Source organism: Doryrhamphus excisus, chromosome 13, assembly GCF_030265055.1.
Source record: "Doryrhamphus excisus isolate RoL2022-K1 chromosome 13, RoL_Dexc_1.0, whole genome shotgun sequence".
Classification (NCBI taxonomy): Eukaryota; Metazoa; Chordata; class Actinopteri; order Syngnathiformes; family Syngnathidae; genus Doryrhamphus; species Doryrhamphus excisus.
In genome coordinates, this window is record NC_080478.1 from 8,415,653 (window position 1) to 8,439,366 (window position 23,714).

The window sequence follows — 23,714 nt, forward strand, 5'->3', positions numbered from 1 at the left end:
AAGTCTTCTTGACTGTCGTCACTATTGGGCAGTGGGATTTGATTAAGTAACGCTGCTGTGATTTGTCATTTATTGCATTTACATTTGTAGAAACATACCGCTAAATCAACGTTGCTCGGCTTTCATTAAATCTCAGCCTGTTGGGTTATAGGTAACGAGCTGGAAGGCCTTTCCCAAGGATTTCCCATCATCATTAATCATCACAGACCCATCAATTTTGACATTTTAGATCAATTACACTACAGTGTATAACTGTAGCAAAAACAGTGTTTTCAAATTGAGGTGGAATGTATTAAAACAGCCAAGGAAATCTTTCAGCTTCAATGGGAGATGATGCCCCCCCCTTACGGATAAGGCACAATGAATATCATGCATGAGGTACATTAAGAGTAAATAAAAGAGAATGACAGTGATGGGTTAGACCTAGGAAAATAAACCTCATTAACTGGGGAGGCACACATGGATGGATGCAGCCAGATGGTGTTTTGTACTAATTTGTCATACACCACTGACAAGTGAGAAGGAGACAACCAGAGTTGAAACAGAATAAAGACAAAAAATGTGATTATTGAATAAAAATATTTAGTGTCTACTTCATTCTGCATTTTATTTCCACTCGGAGATCATGCCTGTGGTGCTCGGAAGTGCTGCAGTGGTAGCACGGGCAAGCATTTCTGTCATGGAAACCGGAAACTTGTATTTTTGATTCTTGACATGTTAAATCTTTTAAGATTTTGCGACTTGATAGCTGTAATCCGTTTTCAACACACGGGGGGGGGGGGGACTTGAAATTCTGAAGCGATTTATCTGCACGGCGTAACAATTTAATCTGTCAGCAAGCAAAATATGCCGCACTGTGAAATTGTCTCCAGGGTAACATGTTTACAATTATATTTGAGGATTTACTCTGTTTCTTTACAGAGAAAATGATATGCCTCATTTATCATACTGGCAATATTACAAGGCAACAAAATCCACGAGCCAATGGCACATATTGATTTACTTTGTGTATGTTTCTAATATTAGTATAAAGGATTTGTAATACAAAATATAGTTGTTTGAGACATCATACTGTGCATAAACTTAGCACACCAAAAACAAGACCCCAGCTTAGAGAGAATCAAATGCGTTTTGCTTTTTGCGGCCTTGAACATTAGAAGCGAAGAAAAGCATATACCAGAATGCAACTGTTACCAAAGTTAAGTACGCTAGCGGGAAGCAGTGAAATACTGTCAATGCTACTATCACATGTTTTGATAGAAGTCTTATCTAGCAGTCGTGTTTTGATTTGACAAAACGTGAGTAACTTTGACCAAATGTAGAACTAGTAGAGCTTCTGCTTGGACATTAAAAACTACACAGTCGTACTTCGCGAGTAAAAAACACTGGGAAGGCATAAACCACTTAATGTGTTAAGGGGGAAAAAATACTAAGTCACACTGAATTATGTCGCATTTACCAATATTTATGATCAAACCATTGTCATAATAGTAGATAAAAGAAAATATTTTGATATTTTGATTAGATTTTAGGTAACAATTTTAGAAGTTTATCACAGAGTGTATGAAGAACAGCAAAACGCTTACAAAAATCCGTGTTAAGTAAGTTAATTTGGGTTAACTATGAAAGTTTACTTTACTTAATTTTAGACGTTATAATGCAGTCGGAGCTTTAAGGTAAGCTTTTGGGACACTGAGTGCTGTTCTTCGTCTACCAATCCAAAGAAATCAGACAAATCAGACGTGAACTTTCAAGCTTCCACTGTATTGAACTGTTAGACTTTTATGGTGAAATTCAGCAAGTAAACCAAAACATTTCAGATATTTTTCCCTCCTCACCTGATTTTTTGCAACCCATGGAAAGGCCCCAAGCTAACATTAGATCAAATATAGCTTTAATGCCTCACTTTTCAGATGTATGCCCTGTTGTTTTATAGTGAAGTATCTGAGTAGGGGTTACCCAAAGTGCAGCGTGTCTCGGTTGTTGGCTCTGTAGAAGGTTGCTAAACCAAAGACTCAAGTGATGAGCAGAGCATTTAATGTAAGACAGTGTGTGTTTGTGCGTGCATGTGGATACAGGTTTCGGGGGCAAACCAATGCAAGAACGTGCACTCGGGGTGTGTGCTAGGGCAGGATCAGCCGACTAAATCCACACTTGAAAGAGAGAAGCTCTATCGCATTCACCCACCCATCTCAGCCTCCCCCTGTGAAGCTCATCCTTTCGCCGATGGAGCCCCTATTCCCAGTTAGTGGGGGGGCAGGGGGTTCAAAAGTTCATAGGAACGAGAGAGAAAAGAGGGCAAGGTGGAGGCCTCCTGTAGAGACAGTCGATTGACATGCCTGTCAAGATGGTTATGGAACAGGCCAGGTTGACAAGAAACGCCATTATAATGGATCCTCGTTAAATTGCCATCATAAAACCTTTATTAATTGTACAGGCACTGATTAACATTACTAACTGTCATGCAAACATAAAGACAAGTTAACCATTTTATAATAGCATTAAATAAAACTAAAATAAAGAAAAATTATAGTACAATAATCACTTGTTTATCACAATTTATTGGTCCTACTTTATATCTATAAACAAAATATTTTTGTGAACATTAAATTAGTGGTATCACATCACTAAAGCACACACTGCAGTAATCTTTACTTCTGTAACAGAGAAACGTGTGACGACATATGTCACTTTACGAATGCTTTTTGTTCACATTTTTTGGTAATGTAAAGACTACATTTTTTTTAATCAAATTCTTAAAAATAATTTACACCAAAAATCCCAATTGGGCATCATGCCCTGCAGTGGAACATAGCATTGGTCCTCTTCAATGGGACATAAAGCTTATTCACTGAAAAGGAATAAAAGCATGACCTCATTTTGTTTCCTGTGTAATTTCGTAAAGGGGATTTTCTTTTTTTTTTTTAACACCGCCAGATGTGGGGAAGATGCCCTTCATTAGTACAATGCCTGTGCACCAAAGCCGCACTTAAATCCAATTTAGTTCAGCATGATAAAGGGCATTTATGCCAGCCAGCACGATTGCCCACCCACCCACTGCTGGCATGTGACAAAAAAAAAATGTGGTAGCCCTTGGGGGTTTTATGTGGAGATAAAATACAGATCACACAGGGAAAGGACCTATTGGTACTTACTGTGGCTTACAAAAATGGATACTGACATTTTACATGGCCTAAGAGTAGCTTGCTGTGGTACCTGTTGCAATACCTAAAGTTTGGACCCTAAGCAAATAGGTGTAATATTTGGAAGACTTAAGGTAAAACTTTACAACAATATGTAATATGTAAGAAACACTACAAAATAGGCGAGAATTAATTAGTATTTTTTTTGTGTGTGTATTTAAATTGAGGGAGGGGCCTACCTTTTTTGAGTATGGCAAAAACAACACTTGATCCCTTTAACTGTCCAACCGCTTCAGGTAAATCAACTCGTGCACATCTTAAATGCACTTGTAAAGCTGCAAAATGCAAGGGGGGGCATTTTCTAGAACAATGCCGGCTATTTCGGTGCCACTCCATCCAGATGAGTGTTGGCTTTTGAGAGCAGTCATTGACTTAAAAGGACGCCAATGGGGGGACTCTTGTTCTGTTGTGTGCGTGTGTTTGTGGTGACTCATACAGCATCGCTCCTTGGTACACTGTCATTGCTGATGATGGCTTCATTCTTGAGTGTGCATGTGTGTGTGTGTGTGTGTGTGTGTGTGTGTGTATGGGAGGGAAGGGGGCATATTTGATTGTGTGTATGTGTGTGTGTGTGTGTGTGTGTGTGTGTGTGTGTGCGAGAGACAGTGTTCAAGTGTGTCAACATCCTCTGTGTGCATACAGGCTGTGGGAACAAAACAAGTGCCTAAAGAAATAACAGGCAGACAAGCAAGAGGGGGGGAAAAAAAGGACATGAAGTGATTTCCACACTGTCAGCTGGGCGAAGGTGAGGGTATAAACGACCATTCCCAGGCAGGGAAGTCAGGCTTTTATTCTTCTACTGTAGCAACAACCAGTCTTCCAATCCAACTTGTCCTGCCTGGGTTTCGATCAATAGGATGTGCCAAGTAATTATAAATTTGCGTCAATCAAACTCATTCAAACAAATACAATTATCTGTCCCATGTTGAGATCTCAAGTACCGTTACAAGCATGCAAAACTTGGAAGAGATTAGCCAATTTTTTTTATTTTGACTGCCACAAATCCATTGATTGGATATGGGGTCGATATCTGCCTGCATCTAAAATACCCGATATTCTGTTATGTCTAAATGGACAATTAATTGATTTTTAACAATTTGTTGGTCTGTTTAAGAATTGTTTAGAAATTTTAGACAAAATGAACCTCAGACTAATTGATTTTTAGTTCAGCAAACTCCATGCTCAATGTCCAAATCTGGACAGAAGTAGAAGAGGCATTAGCAGAGGCTTACAAAGGGTCCTACACATGGCCTGAATGCCACATTACATCACCCGACAACAACATTCTAGTCCTGGCACTAGCCAAGACCACAACGCTCTACGTGTTGCCACCTGATGGGTCATCTGGGCCTTCAGCTGCCCCATCCACCTGGTCACCGCAGTCAACATGGAGAATGCTTGCCGCTAGCCAGACTGCTATCAGCAAGTGGCATGAGGAAATCGGGACGGGGGTGAGGGAAGCGGAGATGGAATGTGGCAGCCACAGTGGGCGAGCGCCGCTAGCTGTTTCTTTCCCACTCGGCCGAGGTTAGCGCCAACCTGTTCCTGTGCTCGTAAACAGGATGCTAACAGTGACATGTGAGCGGCGTGCCATATGCTATCCTGTTGTTCAGACCGACATAGAGGGGTCAAGTCAGAACTATGTCACCTTGACCACCTTTTTGTTTCCATCATTGGTGGCGGGGTACTCACAGCTGGCACGAGGAGCTTCTTCACTTCCTCCACGGCTCTCCTCATCTTAATCTCGGCTCTGGTCTGCGTGTCCTCCACTGTGATCAGGACATGGAGCTCTTCGTTTAGGTGCTCCCAGTTTGGCTTCCCTCTGTTCTGCTCCTCCTAGAAACAAAGAGGTAGACGCTGAGTGAACGTGACAGCAGCCGGTGTGTTGTGGAGCACACCACAGCGGTAATGCAGCAGGACCGCATCAGAGGAAGACGTCGTCCTGTGAATAGAGGAGGGATGACAGGAACGGCCCTTTAGTCAGCCATTTAGCTTTTTGCTTTGAAATGACACCCTTCTTTAGTAGAACACTCACTTAACTGAGACAAAAAGCTTTGCCCTGCGGCAATTAATACCCGTGAAAAATGAACGGGTCGAGATCTGAGACATGGGTGACAATGTTTTTTGTGTGTTTTTTTAAGTTTTCTAATATAACTAGTAAGAACAGCATCAACATTCATGACTTGCAGTTGACATTGCGCATAGGCCTGTTTTTTTTTTTAAGTGAACAATGGTATCCAAATAACAATAGGTGCAATAGAGAAAGTGAAATAGCAGTGCCAAAACACTTCTGGAGTGGAAAAATGTACAGCAAGCAGTCACCAAAACAGGTTCAAAAGCAAACATAAACCTGTGGTCGTGTATTTTCTACACAAGAAAGGGTACTGCAATATTCAGATTGGTAATTCATTCATTCAATTTGTACCGCTTATCCTCACAAGGGTCGCAGGGCGTGCTGGAGCCTATCCCAGCTGTCTTCGAGAGGCGGGGTACACCCTGCACTAGTCGCCAGCCAATCACAGGGCACATATAGACAAACAACCATACACACTCACATTCATACGTACCTATGGACAATTTGGAGTCGCTAATTAACCTAGCATGTTTTTGGAATGTGGGAGGAAACCGGAGTACCTGGAGAAAACCCACGCATGCACAGGGAGAACAGGCAAACTCGACGCAGAGAGGGTGGACTCAAACTCCTCCGTGCAGCCACAGATTGGTAAGGGTCTTGTACATGCTTAAAGCTACAATGGAAGCCCAGTACGCACATAGCGTGGGGGTGTCCAAATGTGTACTTCTTTCTTATTAAATTAAATTATATTTTAAGAATGAGCTGCGGGCCGCAATGACTGCAGGCTGCAGCTGTTTGTGAAGTGGGCATTTAAACGAGAATCGCAATGTTAGTCCCGGTTCCAATCGATGCTCAAAACTCGATGCCCAACCGTAGTAATGGAGCATTTTAGGATGCCCACTGACTTTGTACACCACACATCTGTCCTTCATAATAAGAGTCATAAAAATAGCTTACATTAACAAAACGACTGCAGTTGCATCTGCAACCAAAAAGCATGGATATGATCAAAAAATACTGTCCAAAATTGTCCAATGATGTATTGCATCAATCACCAGGATTTGAAAAATTGGCCCAGTTAGAGTATGCTTCAGTTTCACTTCATTCAACAAAGCAGTCTGAAGAAGCATAACTAATTTAGTCCAACTCCTTGCAAGCCAAAGAAGACTCATTAATGACTGCATGGAGACACAATTGATCAAATACTAAGAAAATATTCCAGGAAAAGTATCATAAGCAGCTTTTAAACTGCCTGTAAAAGACGACATCCTGTTCTGTCACTTCTTCACCTTTGGGGGTAGTATTACAGATCTAACAGATGCAGGACACTGAATGGTGGGACAGGGATGTTAAGTTTAGTAACAAAGACTTCCTTCCCCCCGCTCCATTGTGTTGAAATCAATGGTCACCGTTAGAAAAACTAAACTAAACTTTCCCAGTGATCCCAGAACAACTTTAGCCTATGTCAACCATTTTTCCCCATTGTGCAGCTGTCCAACTACCCACAACGCATTGCGGCAGTGTCCCCCTGCAGGAGGTCCACCTGACATGATTCCAACTGAGACGTCAAGCACCGAGGAAGAGAAGCTTGGAGCAGAGTGCCACCCACCTGCTTCCTACTCCAAAGAGAGCTGTTGCCATGGCACTGCTCTTTAAAACACACACATAAAGTTCAACATTCCACTCTCGTTTTCACCTTTTTCGCATGGGTGGGGGGTTGGGTACTTTCATGCCATTATTTCACCATGGCTGTTTGCCTGTAGACCAGTCAGAGTACACAGACTGAAAGGAAACTCAGCATTTTCTAGACAGGACAGAGACAGGCTGGTTTATATATAAAAGCAAAAGTGCGTATATGTCTACTCTTCTTCCAATGATGTCTTTGCCCCAAAAGCTTCCAAAAATCTTGAGTGCCTGCGAGTGGAAACACTGGGCTGACTCTAATATGGGCAGCATAGTCGGCCAACCAAGCTTGCCATTACACACACATCGCTGGGTGCTGTCCTAACAGACAGTGATCTTTAAAGACAATGTCCATAATTTTAGTCACACTGCTGTATAGGGCTGGGCGATTACGACCAAAATTAATATCCAAAAATATTTCGGTAGAATATCGCTATCATAATCAGGAAAAAAAGCAGAAAGAAACAAACAAAAATCGATATATATATATTTTTTTTTCATAAAAACTGAATTTAGACAAGAGTCTAAACCAAATATGTGTACAAAGTTTTATTAAAATGTCAACAATGCAGTGGAAACTTTAAATTTTAATTTCTTCATGAATTTAAACAAATGTTTATTTTATTTAAAACAAGTTTAAACCAAGGTCCAGCATGTTTTATGACTGGAATGGATGATTTTTTGGGGGAAATACGATTAAATTGTAGGCAGGGCTTAGAGCTATGATGTTCTCCAACTGTGGTATGAGTACTATTGGTAGTACTACCTGAGCTCCATCAAGTGGTACGCAGGAACATACGTTTTTTTTTTTTGTATTAAAAATAAATTTATTCCTGACTGCACGACGGTCGAGTGGTTAGCACACAGACCTCACAGCTAGGAGACCAGGGTTCAATTCCACCCTCGGTCATCTCTGTGTGGAGTTTGCATGTTCTCCCCGTACATGCGTGGGTTTTCTCCGGGTACTGCGGTTTCCTCCCACATTCCAAAAACATGCTAGGTTAATTGGCGATTCCAAATTGTCCATAGGTATGAATGCGAGTGTGAATGGTTGTTTGTCTATATGTGCCCTGTGATTGGCTGGCGACCAGTGCAGGGTGTGCCCCGCCGATCACCCCAAGACAGCTAGGCTTCACCCCCCGTGACCCTCGTGAGGATAAGCGGTAGAAAATGAATGAACTTTAATATTTATTTTTGCAGGAAAAAACAAAATAAAAAAACGGTAAAATTCAAATCAGTTTGATCAATGCTGTGCAGTGTGTTGAGGCATTCTTACAGTTTGGTTGCAAGTGTTCTGTAATATGTACATCAACATGGAATTCACACAAGTGAAGGCTAGTTCCTACATTGGACTGTAGACTATGCAGCCAGTGCAATAACATGTTGCACTGACTGGAAGGATGCAGTGATTCAACTCTGAACAGTACTCGTCTCTTTTGAGCCAAGGAGTTGCTCTAAATTGAGGCTAAATGTCAACAGACTAAACAGGTGCAGTGTATAGAGCCGCAGGGTACATGGAAGGACACAACAAACTAGGAGGGGAGGTAGAGGATAAAAAAAAAAATCTTCCACACAGTCTCTTGCAAATTCCTTCCCTTTGGATAAAGTAATTTACATTGCTTTGTGCATGAAAGAAATTTAACCAACGATAAAGAAATTTCAAGAGGAAGCAAATTGCAGTCCACTACTGTGCATAGCCTGCAGTGGTGCTACTAATTTTCCCAGACTGAAGTCCCTTGCAAACCCAGTTACTCCTGGACAAACCCCTCAAATGACAGTATATTGTCATTTGCTGTCTAAAGTCCCGAAGGGGTCCCGAAGGGGTCCCGAAGGGGTTCAATAAGTCACTAGTACTAAAACACGAGTGCAGCACATTCATGTGGAGATAATTTAAGTAAATTGCAATTCAATGATTGCTTCATTGTTAATATTGCACATAAAATGAAGACAATTTACAGAGTAAATACATTCAAATGCTATTCTAAATGTATTTCCTTGCATAGTATTACAGAAATGTTAGCTAGCTAGCCGCATTTACCTTCCTGCTGTTTGTGCACTTCAAAAAACACTACCTAGCATGCCGGCTTCTAAGATTCCATGACAACAAACAAAAGCCGTCAATACGAGAAACGAAGAGAGAAAGAAAGAGAGACGCAGGACTTGTGTTGATAGTGAAAGTGAGCGCTCTCTAAGGGATTGCTGTGCAAACCGTCCTGTCGGAACAAATGTGTCACAAAGAGAAAGGTTGCGAGAGGCATTTGATCAGTGTTAAGTGCAATCTTGGGACGGGTTATTATCCTTTAATATGTCCTGTCTCCTCCTATTTAAGGCGGAATAGACACACTGGCACGCAGATGGGTTTAGCTGTTTTACCACAAAACTAACCTCCTGATCACTTCATTAAGCCAGAGAGACCTCTTTGGTAGAATGCATTTTCGCAGGGTGGCAATGTCATACACTCTTGAAGAAAATGTTTAGACCAGTTGAAAAATTGATGGAAGTGTTTTAAGAGCAAAAATGTCTTCAACGCCACAAAATTGCCTGTTTGGTATTTGCAAGAATGTTCTATTTTCATCACGGTCGTGGTGGTTTCCAGCATTATTGTCCTTTCAAGGAGACCCCAGCAGAGATGTTTTCCACACGGTACATGATCTGGGGTGCTAGTTCCTTCAATGGAACAATGGAGCTACAGGTTGTGCAGGGGCGACAAATGGCATCCCTCATGATGGATGACTGTGTGGTAATGACCATCACTATTTTGGACCATCCTGCATGTTCTCCTGATCGAATGGATGGATGGCAAGAGAAGTTTACCAATATAGACGTCAGTTCCAGACAGTGGATGCCCTACATGAAGCCACTGAAGCGATCACCACCTGCGGCAGCATTACCACTAGCCTCCTGGAAACACCAAACCGATTTTAAAGGTGATTAATAAGAATGGTGCAGCTACTCATTACTGAGCCCTTTTTGGAATATTTTAGTAGGGATTGAGGCTTTTTTTGAGTTATGGTCTTAAAGTTTTGATCTGGTGATGAACAGCCTGACTATTTCACTTTAATAGTTGTTTGCAATAAAATATGATGATTTTTTGTGTCACTCCCATTTCTTCTTTTCACATTTTGAAGCTCTACTGATAACCGCACTAAGAGCCAACATTGCAAAATGTAAATTCTTGCAATTTTTCAATTGGTCTTAAAAATGATTCAGGAGTGTGTTCATCTATTTTCACTTCTTCTTTCAAGTCCTTGTACTTTACTCCACATTTGCGTGGAAGAAATATGTGGTTTAATAATGCATCGTAACCTTGTACAGTACATCTAGAATACATTTAATTTACCTTCAACTCTGACAAATTTGATCATATAACGGTAATTATTTGTTTAAAAAATGCTTAGTATGTTACATTAAGAACAGTAATTACATCACGCGTTAACACAGTGCAACATGTCCGAAAAGCAGTAGGAGGAAGCAGATCTTATTTAATCCCATCCCTTCTACATACGTACCTCAGCCTCAAAAAACAAAAACAGATTGGCTACCCGAAGATCGTCCATTCCCATTCAAATTCAACATACTTTAATCTGAAGCAACCCCCCCCCCCAAAAAAAAAGAGTAATGGCACCATCCCGACTCATGCGCATAACCACATTTCGCCCTTCACCTTCATCCTTCCTCCCCATTTTCTACTCGAGCTGCTTTTTCCTTCCACTCGCCATTGTTCTCTACTTGCCAAGTGATTCACTATGCCTTTCTCTCGCTCTCTCTCTCTCGTGGCCGTGCAAGCTTCAGTGCGCCCGTTCGCCGCTGCCGTCAGCCAGCGCGGCCCAGGAGCAACCAGCTGAATTATTGAGAGCATAAAAACGCTGCCGCTAATGGATCCTGAATAAACACGCCGGCTCAAGCTGCTGCCGTGGCTTCCTCCGCCCGCCACAGGGCATGAAGCAGGAGAATACGGGCCGGTTGAAGATGCAAACATAGGGGGTGATGGGGGAGGTGGGTAGTGGTTAAGACAGGGACACAATTATGCAACAAGAGGGTTAGTGGAAATATATGGGAGCACTGTCAACTAACCTGAAAGGGGGTCTTGTGTTTTCAAAGACTGGCAGATAGCTATTCCAATCGAGGGACAACATAGCCAGGCCATTATATTTAGCCATGCACCACTTTAGTCTAGATCTTTGTTTCTCAAACAGGGGTTCCAAAACCCCTGATCAGGGGTGTCCAAACGTCTTCCAGCAGGGGTCGCATTCAAATGATTGAATGCAAGGACCACTTGGATATCTCAACTTTTGTGATATAGCTGAAAAAACCCATTATTAGTATGATGTACGCTGTCTAAAATTACGTGATTTTTCCAATATTTAAAAGGGGACCTATTATGCTTTTTCCACTTTTCTGACCTATAAATGTAGTTAGAATGCGGTATTCTCGTGTTTAAGTTTCAGATAATGAGGTTTGCACATTTGGAAGTGAGCCCTGAAAGAAGTTTGGGATGGCTCAAAATGCTCGGTTTCAACAGGCGTGGTAAAATTGGTCCTTTGTGATGTCACAGAGGAGCGGAGTTCCTTATATGGTTCGTAGTTAGGCAGCACTTTGGGCGTGTGACCAATGACAGTGGAGTGCGTATGCCCGAAGGTGGGGCGTGGGTGGAATAGGTGCAGATTCTGTAAAATCTAAAAAGATTTCTGTGTGGGTTATTGGGTGTAGCTGCTCTATAGGAGACCTCAATACAAAGGTTTGAAAAATGTATTCTATTGTTTCTAATAATGTAGTATAAGCTCCAAAAATTGCACATTTTATCTTTAATATTTCAAATTGATGCTAAAAAAAATCCAATTTTATTACATTATTAAAATTATAAAAATTAAGTAAAAAAATGTTTAAAATAAGTTTTAAAATTTTGAATTTAAAAGTTTCACGAAAGTTTCATGAAAGTTATTTGATGAACAATGGGGAAAATTATGTTTCTTACTGTGAAGGTGTCTTTCCTTGCCTCCGTCACACATCAAGTGTTTGCCCATGCTCCTTTTCTTTACAAAATAATTAAATATTCTCTGCAGTGCTTCAATCCTAAAATGAGTATAATACCTCCTTGCCAACAAGCACAACCTCTGACACTTTTGGTTCAGCCGATATAACTTGTTTGTCAGTTCCGCTGCAGACACCAGATGCTGTATCAAAATACAGTGAAAGTTTTGACTAATAATAGGCTGTAGTGAATGAAATCTCTGATGAGTGAGGGAGCGATGTTGGAAACCACTACAGATTGAGGTACAATTGTTTTACTTCCCCCCCCCCCCACAGGCCCAACTTGTGGATCTAATTGTGAAGAGAGAGCAGAGTGTCCTTATTCTCTTCTCGTCTAATGAACACACTCCATGGGAAATGGGGGAGGAGAGACAGAAATTAAAATAAGAATGGGAGGTTTCCATTAAAAAAAGAACAAAAAAAAATGTTGGCCCCGCAGCAAACAGGCAGCTTCTAAGATTATGACTCAGCCGAAAATGTGCTCGTCTGCGAGCACGAACTGTTTGTGTAACAATGCACTGTGTGGACTTTGTGTGGATGTGTGTGTCTGAGGAGAGAGAGCGAGAGAGGGAGAGAGAGAGACGGTGTGCAGATGAGTTGTATTCCCACAATGAAAGGGATAAAATAAATTTCCTCTGACTTATGTAAATGTAATACAATAAAGCATCACTGGAGGACAGCTGGGATGTGCAGACGAGAAAGAAAGAGAAAGATAAGATGAAGAAGTAGTCTGAAATGGACGTGTGGGATCATGGTGTGTTATTTACTAATCCCAAGGGTAAGATTTTTCAACATTGTCACAACCACAGACATCCACCCATCTAATAAAATGATATGATGACGTAGCGTGTGTGCAGTGTTTAATGCCTCTATTGGACTGACGACCAAGCCCTCTTTAGTTGCCGGGTGTCTGGGTAAAATAAAAGTAAACAACCAGGTCAAAAAGCACTGACATTAACAACAGTGACTGAAGGAGACCTCCTAATGTAGACCCTCCTAATGCTTAGTTGCTGGGGCCATTTCATTGGGGCCACTTTGGCTTCTCAAACAATATGCGTTCAAAAAAGTAATACATTTGCATCATAAAAATGCCTCCTTGAAAAAAAAAAATCAGACCTCACAAATCACTGTGTTGCCTGTCCATTCTTGTTCCGCAGCGGAACAAGACGCAAGCGTCTTTGTGACATACACAAGAATGAACAGGCGACACTGCGTGGAGATACGGTGGAAAAAGAGCGGTTTATGAGGTCTGAGTGGCCCAGCAACTGAGCATGATGACGTTCCTCAAACAGGACCAAGTCTGGTGGTAAGTCACTTTTGATGTACTACACTGTTGATGGGGATGCCATAAAACTTGTGTTAAAAACTCTGAACTATCTTGTGAAGCATAAATGCGAGGCAGAGAGTTGATGAAGAACACATGTAGACTAAAGTCATTCAATCTCAGCTTCACAACGCTTTACAACAGGGGTCTCAAACACGCGGCAGGACACTAGTAGTTTGAGGCCCCCGCCTTGATATGAAAGTTTAATGTTAGTGCGGCCCACGCAAGTTTGATATGGATACTTTATGGTATCATGTACCCAGAAAAAATTAACGTTCATGTTAAAGGTTAAATAACTGTTAATAGTTATCCTCCCTATCCGTGTGGAAGTGGTAAGTTTTTGGCTATTTAAGTTTAAAGGAAATAACTTGAAGGCTACAGTTTAGGTCGCTAGCTCTCTAGTTTGCGAGTTAGCATGTGTCTCAAGTCCCTGCAGTTGCGCAACATGTTGTAAATAAAAAGAGTATAAATGTGACTATAGTCGTGTTTTGTCATGTCTACAGGGCTCTAATAATGCTTTGTTAATTTTAACCTGAAAAAAATAATTTGTCTACCCACCAACTATATGTGGTTTCTTAAGTTTTTATTATTTGCCGTTTTATTATTATTATTATTATTATTAGATTTATTTATTTATTACTGATTGATTGATTTTCTTTATTCTTGATTTGTTTGTTTATTTTTCATCTTATTTTGTGTAGAAAAATACAAAGTAAGATATTTGAGAACCGTGGAATGTTTTATCAGAGTTTTTTTTGTAGAAAAAATAGGAAATAGGAACCAAAGTGAAGTTTTTTTTTTTTTTTTTAATAAATGCGTTTTTTGGTTTTGTTTTTTTTTTTTAAAACCTGATGCGGCCCAGTCTCACCCAGCCCCGAGCTCCAGTAAATTGAGTTTGAGACCCCTGCTTTACAATAATCTAAGAACATTCTAGAAATGTTCCTGTAGTCCAAAACAATTGGACATGTGCATGTACATAAAAGAGGACAATGTCAAACTCCTGCATTAAAATTGTGATTTCTAGGTTATACTTCCAATACTTGGCTAATGGCTAAAAATGTAGCCATAAAATGCTTTGCAAATGTCTACTTGTGGAATAATGAAGGCGGGGGAAAAAGCAGTATGTCCACCACTGGGATGTCAGCACACAAGCATTAGCCTTTTATGCCTCCAACCTCAGCTCAGTGACTCCAGAAATAGAGGCTGCCCCTGGCCTTGGCCGTCTGCCTTACTACTGCCTTCTGTACTTTCCACTGCACAGCCTTTTGCACACAGATCACATGTCAGCGTCCAGTCATCAAGTGACACACACTTGTGTTGCATCGATGGGGCATGCGAGAGCAGTTTTAAATCACTGTGCCATACCTATAAAAGGTATCTTGCCCATAAACGTCCATCCAGAGCAATAATTCATGTAAGATCAGAGTGTTATTTCATTTGCACACACCGGTGAGTCGGATGAGCCGAGGGAGCGCGCTTTGAAAAAATAATGAGGGGTAAAATACACTGGTATGTGCTTACCTTCTTTTTGTCTCTCATGGAGCTCTTGCCTCGCACCATGATTTTACAGCCCGTCTCTGCTTCCAACTGTTTGGCCGTGAGTCCCCGAGGGCCCAGGATTCTACCCACAAAGTTATACTGCGAATAGAAAGAGAAGGAGCAAAATGTTATGAACACACAGACTTCAATGGGGCTGAATCTGCTGAAAACTGTTATTATAAGTCACCTTTGTAAATACTGACAAAAAAACAAGAAACAAGCAAAATCGAATGCACTACTTAGTAGCCACCACTGTTGATTCAGTCTAGACCAGGGGTGCTCACACTTTTTCAGCATGCGAGCTACTTTTAAAATGACCGAGTCAAAATGATCTACCCACTACAAAAATGCAAAACATCTATTTATTTTCAAATGTATTGAGGATTATTTGTACGTACAATGTATGTTGATGTACCTTACATAACCAAATGAGCCAATATTGCAAAACACACATAATTAACAATTAACATTTTTTGTAATTAACTCCACATTACTCCACATTTCCCTTCTTTGGTACTGCGATGGTAGAATGGCATATGAGGCAAACGCACTTCGAAAAAGACATTGTGAAAAAAAAGTCCACCTCCCATTCCGTATGAAAGTGATATGTTTTTGCCTTTTTACTTGGTCCAGCTCCTTCACTCATTTTAGTGGCCATAAACTTTAGCGAGGGCTTTAAATCTGACGCAATTCGCCGACTAGCTTAGCACTTTGCATCGCTGTTTACGCATGAGCGGTGACCTAAAGGTCAAAATTCAGTTGTCATCTGACTGGTTGTCCTGTATGTCAATCAAGTAACGGGGATGGATGATAGGCTGACATCGTAAGTTCTGCTGCACTTAGAGACGTTGTTTGATTTGATTGGTCGCCCGAAGGGCAACATTCAGTTGTCATCTGAATGGCTGCCCTGTATATCAATCAAGTGACGGCATTGATGCGAGGATGATATTTTTTTAATGTCACGCCGCGATCGACCAGCGATCGACCAGTACCACCTCCGCGATCGACCGGTAGATCGCGATCGACTTAATGAGCACCCCTGGTCTAGACTAATGGACTCTACATACGGCGATATCACCTCTCGTTCATTCACCGTCAATGGAACCTGGGCGACACGGAAATTATCGCAAGTTTTCGTCCGACCAAGCGTCAAAAGAAATGTGTACATGTTAAATGTCATGCTTGTGCATGTCATCGCGGATTGCAAAGCGATCCCAGAAAATGTAAAAATGTCCATCGCTTTTCATCGCCGTTGCTCCCATCAAGAACGAAGCAGCGGGACAGGACGCTATCTGTTCTCGAGCGCAGGTAAAATATAATACTCGCCATGTCAAATTTCCCAGACCTGTTTCTATAAAAGAATGTAGAGATATAAACAAAAAGCAGAGGCAAGGGAACTTGATGGCGCTAGCGTAAGCATGCCAGGTAAGTCTCATTTCAGTATGTGTATATATATATATAGAATGCACATTTTGAATTTAAATATATATAAATATTTTTTCTCAGTCTTTTTACAAAAATACATAAAAATATCAAAGCTTTGATTTGCACTAGATAGCAAATTATATATATACACACACACACACACACACACACACACACACACACACACACACAGTTTGCATATTAAATACATACATATAAAAACTACCTCATTACCTCACTACCAAAATTACATTTTTTTCTAGTTTTTTCCGTGTTAGAATATGACTTTTTCCTGTTAATATATTGACTTAAACCTTGTAAAATATCTACTGACTTTTTCCATTTTTGCTGTTTTTTTGTTTTTAGTTTTTTGGTGAAGTTATATTTTTAGGATGTGGCACAAGCCAATACAAAAACAGCCTAACAGCCTTCAGTATGAACCACAGCTTCCCAGTGCCAGCAGCAATCATGCAGCCCCAGAGCATGACGCTACCACTGCCATGCCTGACTTTAGACAACACCATTATCTTGCTACTCACCACATATTTAGACAATAATGGCTGTGTGTTTAATCATTTTCAGTGGATTTCAAATCTATATTGCTATACAAGCTGCACCCAGCCAAGATGAATGTCTATAGCATTGTATGTACTTATATGCAAATTAAAACCAATGTAGTACAACCACAAATTCAAGAAAAGCTGCCAAAGCCTTCTCTGAAGGAAGCAGGATTGCAGCTCCACAGAAGTTCAGAGGTTAGGCGAGGTTGTGCGCAAATGAAATGTCTTATCAATGCCTACTTTTGTTTTGTGAATTGCTTTGTGAATTTGTACTAAAAGGAAAAAGGGATAAACGGAGGTAATCCCCTCCACTTGGAACTGCCTTCCAATGGGATAAAGGGAAAACGTGTTGAAATAATCCAACAGCTTCCAAAATTAAAAAAGAGAAAGGGTAGCTCGACAGGGAGATGCGCAGTGATGCGTTAAAAGATAAGATAGAGGCAGCGCTGGTGTTTTAAACTATGCATTCAGCCGGCACGACGGCTGGGAGATGTCTGACAGTGTTCAAATGTGATATGATTACTTTTCTCGTGCACAATGGCAGAGGGGAAGAAGTGTAAAAAGTTTGCCTTGACAAAGCCGCTGTTCCTCTCTCAAGCTGCGACGGTGAGCCTTGACACCGCAACATTAAATTCTTAAAACACAGTCACATCTGCTTATGCACTCCACTGCACTGGTGCCCCTGCAACAGCCTAAGTCACATTTAATGAAATGAAGATTTACTCATTTAAAACACGTAAACAGATACACACACCCACAAGGACAAGGGGGCGGGGGCTGTCATTTTGAATGTGTCTGGCTGGAAAGACACGCCCTATGCTGCCATGAAGACGGACATGAATCCCTATCTTTCAATCATGCGGATGACTGCTGCAATAGGCTATTTATTTATGAGGGTGGGATTGCTTGCGGCAGGGTGCATGGGGGACATGTCCGCTGGGGTCAGCCAATAATGCACAATGGCACCCTCTGCAGTCTTTTGAAAAAAAAAAAACACACATGCACGAAACGCTATCTTAACATAACTAGCTTAAAGTACGACATATTATGGTGATTATGATATGCAAATAAATACTGTACAAATGTTGGATGTTTTGTGATAAAATACATTAAGAACACAGTTGGACTCACACAGTGTATTAATAAAATGACAAGACGTATGCTGTGTTGTACGTTAACTGGGAAATGTGCAAAAAACAAGGGTACAACGTTCAACATTAACTGAAAAACATGCTAACCAGGACGGATGCTAACCAAGGTTCCACTTTATCACCATAACATTTGACTGCACTGATAACAGACACAAAAAAAAAAAAACATACATTTGCGACAACAAACATGAACCTAAAACCCATTTATTTGCCAAGAAATTGTCTGCCTTCTTTGATGATCAATAATTCAGTCACTCATTTATCGCCGGTTCCACACCCAACCAAAATAAGCCAATTTCAATGAAGTTGGATTCATTATTAATAAATTATTAGAGCCATTTAGACATGAAATAAGACCTCTTATAAGAATAACAACTCTTAGGCACAGGCTACTAGATCACTGCTGGGACACAAGAGACGGCTGCTACATTAAACATAGCATGCTACGAACTAGCGAGTTAGACTCCAGTTTATTTATTTTATATAAAATAAGAAAGGGTTTCACACAGAGTTAAGAAGAAAGACTACAAAAAAGACAAAAAAAAACCCTTACCACTTCCACACGGAATGGAGTATAACTTTGTCATAATGTCATGTCTGAGAGGCAATGGCTGACTCCATATAATGCCTCAACAATGTAATCTTACTGATGTCCAGTGACCAGAATACTACATATAACTTATCTTTCAATATTTTTGACGAATAATAGGCCAGAGTCAACCACAAAATAATGATCATTATTAATAATAATAATTAAAAAAAGGACACGATAAAGTGAGGGAGGGCGTGTTCGAGCCATGACATGGCAAGAGATCACTGTAATCAGATACTTTTTTGGGCTGATTTCGGACCAATATCACGATTGCATTGGGACACACAAAAAACATCAATTTGCCATGGGGCTGGGTGATAGGAACCAAAAGTCATATCCCGATATATTTAAGTTGAATATCCATATATGATATATATCCTGATATTTTTAATCATACATAACGGGGCTATTAATTTGTTCCAAAAGGTTAGACAAAAATATAAATTTTTGGAAATCTATTCCAAATATATCAACAAAAAATTAATTTTATAAAAAGGGCTGCACGGCACCTGAGTGGTTAGCACGCAGGCCATAAAGGTAGGAGACCCGTTTGCATGTTCTCCCCGTGCGTGCATGGGTTTTCTCCGGGTACTCCGGTTTCCTCCCACATTCCATTAACATGCTAGGTTAATTGGCAACTCCAAATTGTCCATAGGTATGAATGTGAGTGTGAATGGTTGTTTGTCTATACTATGTGCCCTGTGATTGGCTGGCGACCAGTCCAGGGTGTACCCCGCCTCTCCCCCGAAGACAGGTGGGATAAGCTCCAGCAGATAAGCAACCCTTGTGAGGATAAGTGGTAGAAAATGAATGAATGAATATAGTTTATTCTGCCAAGCAGAGACACAATAAACCCTCATCTTTCCTACTGTATATGCTTATGGTTCCATAAACTGGAAATGGTCTGTCACATTCAAGTGGCAAATCCTCAAATCATACAGAAAGAGCAATTAAATATTTTACTACGCTGCTTCTCCCGCTGCCGACGACACCAGCTACTCTCAAAGGACACGGATATGTTGATGACAATTGCACTTGACAGAGAGCCCGTCTCTGTCATTAACATATTCATGACAGAGGAAAGGCCGGGACAAATAAAGAGTGAAAAGGTTAAGGAGTTGATGACATGGGAGCAGGAGGTTAAAAGACAACCAATATCTTGCAGGGACAAAGAGTGTCCAGAAAAAAACATTTGTCTTGCTTTAGCAACTACTCTACGGGCGTCAACCAGTGTGTCACATGTGTTTTCATGGAAACACATACTTGGTTGAGACCAGACAGGAGGAAAAAAACAGCTCACATGATGATTCAGACTTTTGACAGCAACTTTAAAACACTGCCTCATTGCGTTAAATCTTGTGTGTCCAAATAATAAAACATAAATGGCAATCTGCCATTGATGGAGGTTTTTAGATGTGAGGGTTTTCTTTAAAGCTGCTCTCCATTCCATTAAAAAAGTTATCAGTTCTCCTTGCGTCCAAAAGGAAAAAGGACGGACGTAGCTTCCCCTCTACAACATCGCTGTTATTCTACTTCTCATGTCACATCACAGTATTTATATTCTTTTGAACCCACTAAGAACAGTGAATATGATACTACATCAACTCACATATTTGTATCTTTATACAGTAAACACAGAAGGCAATTATTGCTTCATTGTGTTTTATTGAGGTTTGCCAAGGTGTTTGTATCATAGGACCTGACTATTACTATGCATTATGGTGGAAGTTGTATATAGGTAGTATCAAAGATGTGATGTACACTATCTGGGATGCTAGCACTTTAAAAAGACTCTTAAGGGCTGTCTTAGAGCTGTACACCAACAAAGGATGGGGTGTTTGGCAAATATTAAAAACTAAACACACCCTGATTACAAAGAGAAAGTGGGAGCAGTTACATATACATATATACATACTATATAGTACAATACATATATAGTAGTCCCTTCTTTATCATGGTTGATTAGTTCCACACTCGACCATGATAAGTGACTTTCCGCAAAGTATGATTCCTTATTTAGAATTTGGAACATAGAAAACATGTCCACAACCTTCTGAACACAGTTTTTAAGATGATAAGAGCCCTCTAGACATTAACTAGCACCCCTCTAATCCTATAACAGTAAATGCCATTTAACACTTGTGTGTGTTGCTATAAATGATGGCTAATTGATGTCAGGGGTTCTGGTTTGAGTTCAGTTTCAGATCAGTGTGAGTTATGGATATAACAGTAGCCCATTTAATTCATTTAGCTTTTTTAAAATGCTAATTTCCCTGTGGGAATCCCAAAGTGCTTAATTTAGGCAAAAAAAAACCATACAAATTACAAGCTGCAGGTAAACAAGTTATGTTGTGTGGTTTAGGCTATAGTTATCTGATTAACTGTTAATATGACACACCTATTTAGCCTGTTCTCCATTTTATTGTTATTACAATAACTCGCCTTTGAAGATAATATATCTGTTCTTGGTCTATGATTTTATCAAAATATGTACATTTCGCCCCAAAAAACGCAACTTGTAGACCAGTGCAATGTGTATATAAGATTTTTCTTCTTCATTTTCCATTTTTGGCTAGTTTGACTTATATTCAGGTGCAAATGATAATATTGTCTCTATTTGTGCAAAATTGTGCTTCTGCTCCTCTGCTCCTCACCAGCATGTTCCAACCTAGTGGACTCTTCCTGGACCAACTCTTCCCCCTCTGCACCTTGTTAGTGCCCGTTTTTGACAACACACAATTGCAGAAAAAGCGCCTTGCTGTGTGAGACAAACACACAAGCATGCAAAGCCCCCTTCAGGACACGGGCTTACAATGACATTAAAAGGAACTTTTTTTTCCCCCGTTTTAGCCCCAGTTATCGCTACACCACAGGCGGGTTATGTTGTGTGTGTGTTTGTGTATGAAACAACCATGTGAGCGTGAACTCTTGCAGACACCCAAAGCACCCGGAGCCGATTGTCATATGTGTGTGTGTGTGTGTGTGTGTGTGCTGAGGTGATGCACTGTGAAACAATAGCAGCTCCACTAAACAATGTCCGAAGAAGCTGAACAATTGTCGCTTTGACAGCGTGTGTTTTTGCGGCGGTGTGGAGACAGGAAATGAGATCATGCTGAGGGGCTCTGGATGTGTGCGTGCAGGGTTTACCGGGGGAGCGGCTGAGAATACCAATTACTTATTAGCCGGCTGCGGTGGGCTTATGGAAATGAGGATTGGTTCATCAGTGTTATCAAAGCAAGGTAGAATCCACAGTTAGCCCAGACAATGGCATCTCTGCTTTCTAAAGCCTGTTGTCGATGGCAATCATATATCGAAAGAAAACCTATTTTGGACAGTGTTGCTTCTGTTTGTCTTCCTGCTCTATTCATAGCTTGAGCAGGTATGCCTTTGGGTCATGCACAGCACAAAAGCTTACACACCCCCTGCTGGCAGCCTCCCTCTGTTCCGCCATTCATCTTTAGGAGGCTGATAGTTTGAAACCCCTGTTGCACAGCAATTTGGCACATTTCCATATGGTCAAAAGATAAATTTGAATTGCAATAAGAATTGCCAAATGTCAAAATCGCATCAGCGCAATATGAGGAGGGTCTGAGGGCGCAAGAGCTGGGCGATTGAGGGAAGGTAAATTTTGTTTTGATTCCAACGGTGACATTTTCGCCTGAAAGCCCCCGTAGACTTCAAAGCTCTCTTTTTAGCACATCCAGCATTTAGCACCTAATCCGTGGCCTCCTTTGATAATTCTGTTTGGATTTGTTGTGGGGTTTGCAGGCAGAGTGGAAATAGCGGGAAAGGAAAAATGGAAAGCGGTTAAAAAAAAAAAAAAATTGACTTGAGTTCAGACTTCGCCAAACTTCAGCATAACAACCGAGGACAAACACTCGAATGACAGCTTTTCCAAAGTCATGTCTGCAGTGGTAATAAGTGACCAAAGCACCACTTAAAGTCAATCATGGATAAGCTGATCAGACAGTAAAGGAATAAAGAGAGCCTGAATGCACAATACAAGAAGAGCAAAGCAATTATCCATCCATTTTCTATGCCGCTTATCCTCACTAGGGTCGTGGGTGCAAAGCAATTAATTCATGACAAATTAAGTGATACTTTTTACTAGAGATCAAACTGTCTGTCTTTTTACAGGTCAAATACCGATTGTTAGGCGGCCCGTAACATATTTGGAGCCAATATTCATTTGCAGCACGAGTAAAAAATGGTTGACAAAAATGTTTCATATTAGACTGAAAAAGTTTTTATAATTAAGTACAGTGGGATGACAAAGATTCCATACCACTAATGTTGACTGCGCTGCACAGCTACACTGGAACTTTGGCATTCAGCTAACAAACGATTGCCTTTGTGCATTCATTCATATTTCATATTCATGTCTGCTTATTTTATTTATCAGCTTATTTATTTGTTGTTAATATATTTGGGATAGATTTCCATACATTTAAATTTTTGACCTTTTGGAACAACAAAAATTTATGACGTAGGGAATTAATCCCATGCCTGATGCATGAAGGAAAGCTATATGAAACACTGTACACCAGGGGTCTCAAACTCAATTTACTTGGGGGCCACTAGAGCTCAGGTCTGGGTGAGACTGGGCCGCAATAGGTTTTTCCAAAAAAAAAAAAAAAACGCATTTATTAAAAACAAAAAAAATTGAAAAACTTTGCTTTGGTTCCAATTTTCTACAAGAAAAGCTCTGATAAAACATTCCACTGTTCTCAAATATCTGACTTTTTATTTTTCTACACAAGATAAGATGAAAAATAAATAAACAAATCAAGAATAAAGAAAATCAATCAATCAGTAATAAATAACTAAATATAATAATAATAATAAAACGACAAATAAGAAACCACATATAGTTGGTGGGTAGACAAATTATTTTTTTCAGATTAAAATTAACAAAGCATTTTTAGAGCCCTAAAGACATGACAAAACACGACTATAGTCACATTTATACTCTTTAGCAGGGTCTTGAGACACATGCTAACTCACAAACTAGAGAGCTAGCGACCTAAACGGTAGCCTTCAAGTTATTTCCTTTAAACTTGAATAGCCAAAAACTTACCACTTCCACACAAATAGGGAGGATAACTATTAACAGTTATTTAACCTTTAACATG

General features: G+C 40.4%; 1 protein-coding gene across 6 annotated transcripts in view; it reads right to left on the reverse strand.

The window, feature by feature from the left end:
- The window catches only part of qkia (QKI, KH domain containing, RNA binding a), a 105,688-nt gene that overhangs the window by 52,126 nt on the left and 29,848 nt on the right, over positions 1 to 23,714 (reverse strand). For all 6 annotated transcript variants that reach the window (XM_058091394.1, XM_058091391.1, XM_058091389.1 and 3 more), the window contains exons 3-4: positions 14,837 to 14,953; positions 4,896 to 5,039 (exon numbers count right to left, since the gene is read on the reverse strand). In XM_058091394.1, coding sequence (XP_057947377.1) covers positions 4,896 to 5,039; positions 14,837 to 14,953 — 261 coding nt within the window. The remainder of the gene's footprint in view (positions 1 to 4,895; positions 5,040 to 14,836; positions 14,954 to 23,714) is intronic.